At 43.5% G+C, this 4455-nt stretch overlaps 1 protein-coding gene across 1 annotated transcript in view; it reads right to left on the reverse strand.

The window, feature by feature from the left end:
* Nucleotides 1–3510: 3510 nt before the first annotated feature.
* TARS (threonyl-tRNA synthetase) overlaps nucleotides 3511–4455 on the reverse strand; it is an 82104-nt gene continuing 81159 nt past the window's right edge. The window contains exon 22 of the mRNA XM_019517992.1: nucleotides 3511–4029. Coding sequence (XP_019373537.1) covers nucleotides 3881–4029 — 149 coding nt within the window. The 3' untranslated portion in view covers nucleotides 3511–3880. The remainder of the gene's footprint in view (nucleotides 4030–4455) is intronic.

Genomic DNA, 4455 nt, shown 5'->3' on the forward strand with positions numbered 1-4455 from the left:
AGCTCCAGGGAATGTCCAAAACTAACCCTTGGTTTAGGTCTCTCTCCTAGTCTCAGAAGTGTCCTGCTGGTGAGCCTTCCTGGTTGTTTCCCTTCACTTTTTGATTCCCATCATGGGTCCGGAGGGTGGCCCCAAGTACCAGCACGCAAAGCTTGTGAGCAGGGTGACTGGGGCATTCACAGGGAAGAACAAGCAGCAAACAAGGGACCCTCCGCAGAAGGAGACAGTCTCTCCCACTGTTCTACCCTTGCTCCTTTTAACCCCTGTACTTCCAGTTGTAGCCAGCTGAGCCAGGCCCCGTTGCTGCCACTGAGGAAGGCTGGCACTGGGCATGCATCAGGCCAGGGGAACAAACCTTGACTGAGCACGAATGCTCCGTGGCTGCGGAGACCATTTCCACTCCCCTAGCAGCCTTTGGGCAGGCTTCCTCTACATGAGGAATTCATTTAACATGTAACTTGGAATTCAAAGTGTATTTTGTTTGAAAGGGCTCTGGTTATCAAGCAACAAAGACAGTTTTGCCTGCCTGCCATGTTTTCTCATTATTTATACCTCTCTTAACCTGTGTCACGCTGCAAATTTTTTCAGCAGAGGTTTTACATTTGCTTCCAAATCATTGATAGACATGTCTAGTAATATTAGTCCTAAGCCAAATTATTGTGAATTCTCTCCAGTCATCTATCCTAATTCCTTATGCTCCTTTCTGAAAAAAACCCCCAAAGATCTGTTTCAAGTACTTAATATCGACATGCATCCCGCCCCCAGCCTACTACAAATGGTGGGACTATGTGCAGAAAGGAATGCAAGATTCATGGGACTAGAAAAAAAAGAGGAAGGGCAAAGGGGAGGAGGGCGGGGGGGGTACAGCCACTGTGGCCTGGTAGTCAGAATATGCAGGAGAGAAACTCATAGTCATCACTGACCCAACAATTGGGATCTCTCAGCGCCGAGAGGATCTGAAGGGGAGACTCTCCAAAGCACAAACACAAGTTAGGTAGTGTTGACCATTCTCTCCTAGGACCAGGACAGTGCTGGTCCCAGCAGCCTTCCCTGGGGTCCTGGGAAGCTGCAACCACAGCACTCCTGCAACTGGGCGCCTGGCCAGCAGCCAGTGTGGCTCAGGCAGGCCAGGCTCCAGTGTTGGGCGGCACACACTGTATCTATGTGCACCACTGCATTTTTCTGCATTTTTTTTTTTTACCCCAGGATCTCCTGGGAAAAGCCTGAATGATCTCCTGGGAAAAGATGGTTCTGCGGCACCGCATACTGCATGGCTGCACTCGTCTGGATGCAGCCAGGGAGGTTGCGGGGCAAATGGCACACCTGCAAAAATGTTAGCTGAACAAAGGGCCAGCATCCCAGCCACGTACAAGCTCAGCAGACAGTTTCAAAGCCTCAGCATATTTCTATACGGAGTTCCTCTGTGGAGTTTTTGAGGTAAAGATGCCTTCTTTAACGCTATCTTACAACACTGCCATCTCATAATCCTTGCTTACACCATGCTTTATTTGAAAAAGCATGCATACCTTTGAAATTCAAGCACTGCAAGGCACTTTAATGTAGCTATCAGGTCACCCTTCCTATAACACCTCCAAAAAAGTTTTTTAAAGCAGCGACAGAAGGGTGTAGGTCAAGAGGAATTTAATTTGGTGTAGGTAAAGGGGAATTCTGCACACTTGCTGCTAGGTGTTCTATGCTGGGAGCCTGGGCTTCAGCTTCAGCATTTGAAATGCTAAATGTACTGAATTCAGGATGGACTGATTTAAAGCAACTCACTTTAATTTATTCAGTGGGAAACCTACATTTAAATCAGGGTTTCCATTTGTCCTCTGGTTATTTTCTGAAGAAAGCTACATTAACTAATAAAAATGCACTTGGTAAAACATGTTGATTTACAACTAAATAATGTAATGTAAAGTCTTTACACTAAAATTGGTACATCACTCTTTGTTAGGAGGGTACACTATATACCAGAGGTTTCCAAAGTTTTTGTTCACAGTAGGTCCCTTAACAGGTGGCACATCACCCTGGGAACTTCATAACGAAATGAATTGCAGTGAAGATATACCTTTATAGGCAACAGATGGAATACACTATGCCTTGCATAGACAGAGTTACAATAAGAGGAATCCAGAATCTTAATTCAATGTTGAGCAGGTTGTTATGCAGCTGACTTCTTGCATTAGACCAGCCTGACATTCAGCATGTTGGCATATATTCAGATGGGGGCACTGGGGAGGGAAAGCAACGTTCCCTACTGAGTTACAAGGACACCAAGTTAGCTTCAGCAGTGACTCACGTGACTGCTGTTAAGGTTTATCCGTTACTATGGAACAAATCAATGGCTACAGCCTTGCCAATAAGCTGGCGCTATCAAGGACAGCCACCATTAGAATCTCATTACAGATGGCTTATGAACAACTTCACAAGCCCGTTTGAGGAACGCCTGCTACATGCCTTGATTTAAGCAATGATATAAAGATTAATTTTGAGAATCTTATCAAGTTTATGGAGGGTTAAAAATGGCCATTGCTTCTTTACTAGTATGGCTTCTTTAATAGATACAGAACTTTCTGTGCATAATTGGTGTGAAGCATCTTCATGGTAACAAACGGTGATATAGTAACAAATTTAATCCTGGTGGTTTCTCGTGGGGCATGTCCCCACGAGAACATATGTGTGTTTCTCCAGGGACAACTTGCAGTGGCACATAATTGTGCCACTGCAAGTTGTCCCTGTGGAACACCCCTGCACACACACTCTGGCATGTGGCAAATTGCCCCAGGTGGGGTGAGGAAGCTGGGGCCAGCACCAGCAGCCTTACCTGGGGTCCCAAAGGCTGCCCAGGGCTGCACCAGTGGAAATCCAGACACATGGAGTCTGGCCAGTCAGACCTGTGCTCTGTCTCCTGCCCAGACTCCAATTTTGGGTGGCATACACTGCAGCTGCTTTTCTTATTTGCCCCCCCCCCCCCTTTTTTTTTTTTTTTTTTTCCCCCCCCCCCCCCTTTTTTTTTTTTTTTTTTTCCCCCCCCCCCCCCTTTTTTTTTTTTTTTTTTTCCCCCCCCCCCCCCTTTTTTTTTTTTTTTTTTTCCCCCCCCCCCCTTTTTTTTTTTTTTTTTAAGATTCTGGGATTTCCCAGTATCTAATTTTGCTACCATGTGCAAATACACAGTACAGTGAACCAATTCAGACACCTGGGCCCACAGGCTCTGATGATTTTAAGTCTCTTGTACTCAGCAGCACAACTATGCCTGGCTCCAAGCAATACTGACAGCATCAGGTACTGTGCTCTTACTTGTGAAGTTAATGGAGCACTGACAAGAACAGTTTTGCCAGTGCACCTTCCACTCCCCCCAAAAAGCCCTCCTTGAAAGATGGGTTTCAAATTACTTTTATACTTGAATTTTAGGCTCGGATGTAATTTTAGAAGTGTAAAATAACCAACACAAATAGCTAGCATGTTATCTACAATACACTACCAGCCGTCCTTAAATCTTACAAAAGATGCTTTAGTTACCAAAATGCATTTATTCTCAATAGAATATTTAGAACAGTATTAAATTACTATTGTATTTTAATCCCTGATTAACAAAAGTCCACTTTCCCATATTTATCACATTAAGGTTCATTTACTTGGCTTTATTTGGTCAGACATCAAGCAGTTTCCTGTCACTATTTGTGTATAACTAAAGTATAGATCTAATGCCAAATTAGAAAAATATTTCATTTTTGGATTTTTGTTAGTTCATCTGGCCAATGCCCATTTCAAATCCAATTCAATGCAGTGCAATTATTACATACAGTATGATTTAACCAAGTTTGAAAAAGCGTACTCCTTTTCACATAAGGTACAGGGGAAAAAAAGCAAACAGTTTTAGTTAAAAATCCTCTTCAGCATTTTTACTCCGTGTTCGTTTCAGTTCTACCAGCCTCTCCACAGTATCAGCAATCGTGCGTTCACCGTGCACTTTGTTGTCTCTGGTACGGATGTTCACTGTTCCACTTGCCTTCTCTTTTTCACCAACAACTGAACAAAAGCAAACACCACATGTGAGGGGAACAAGTTTTTTAACAAGCTTTTTAGAGCGCAGAAACACAGAGAAAGACACAGCAGTATGCTAAATAAATGCACTCAGCTGATCACATTGTTTCTGCAGTGTTGTTCTTTCTAAAGTTCAAAGAGTCCTTGCTCCCATTTAAGAAATCCTTTGCCATTTGAAAGCTTTAAAAAGTAGTGTTAAGCTACTTTAAAATGCAGTCTCTGGCTTTAGAAAGAAGTAACATTTACTTTCTTCAGAAGCAGAGGGGCTGGTACTAGGGCTATGCAAAACGGCAGCGCTCCGTTTCGACGGAACAGCGCTTTGTTTCAAATTGTTTCAACTTGAAACCACTGTTCCATTTCGTTTTGTCGAAACAGTTTAGGTATTTTGATGTTTCACCCGCAGGCTATAAT

Source organism: Gavialis gangeticus, unplaced genomic scaffold (genome assembly GCF_001723915.1).
Source record: "Gavialis gangeticus isolate Ggan-Ray unplaced genomic scaffold, GavGan_comp1, whole genome shotgun sequence".
Classification (NCBI taxonomy): Eukaryota; Metazoa; Chordata; order Crocodylia; family Gavialidae; genus Gavialis; species Gavialis gangeticus.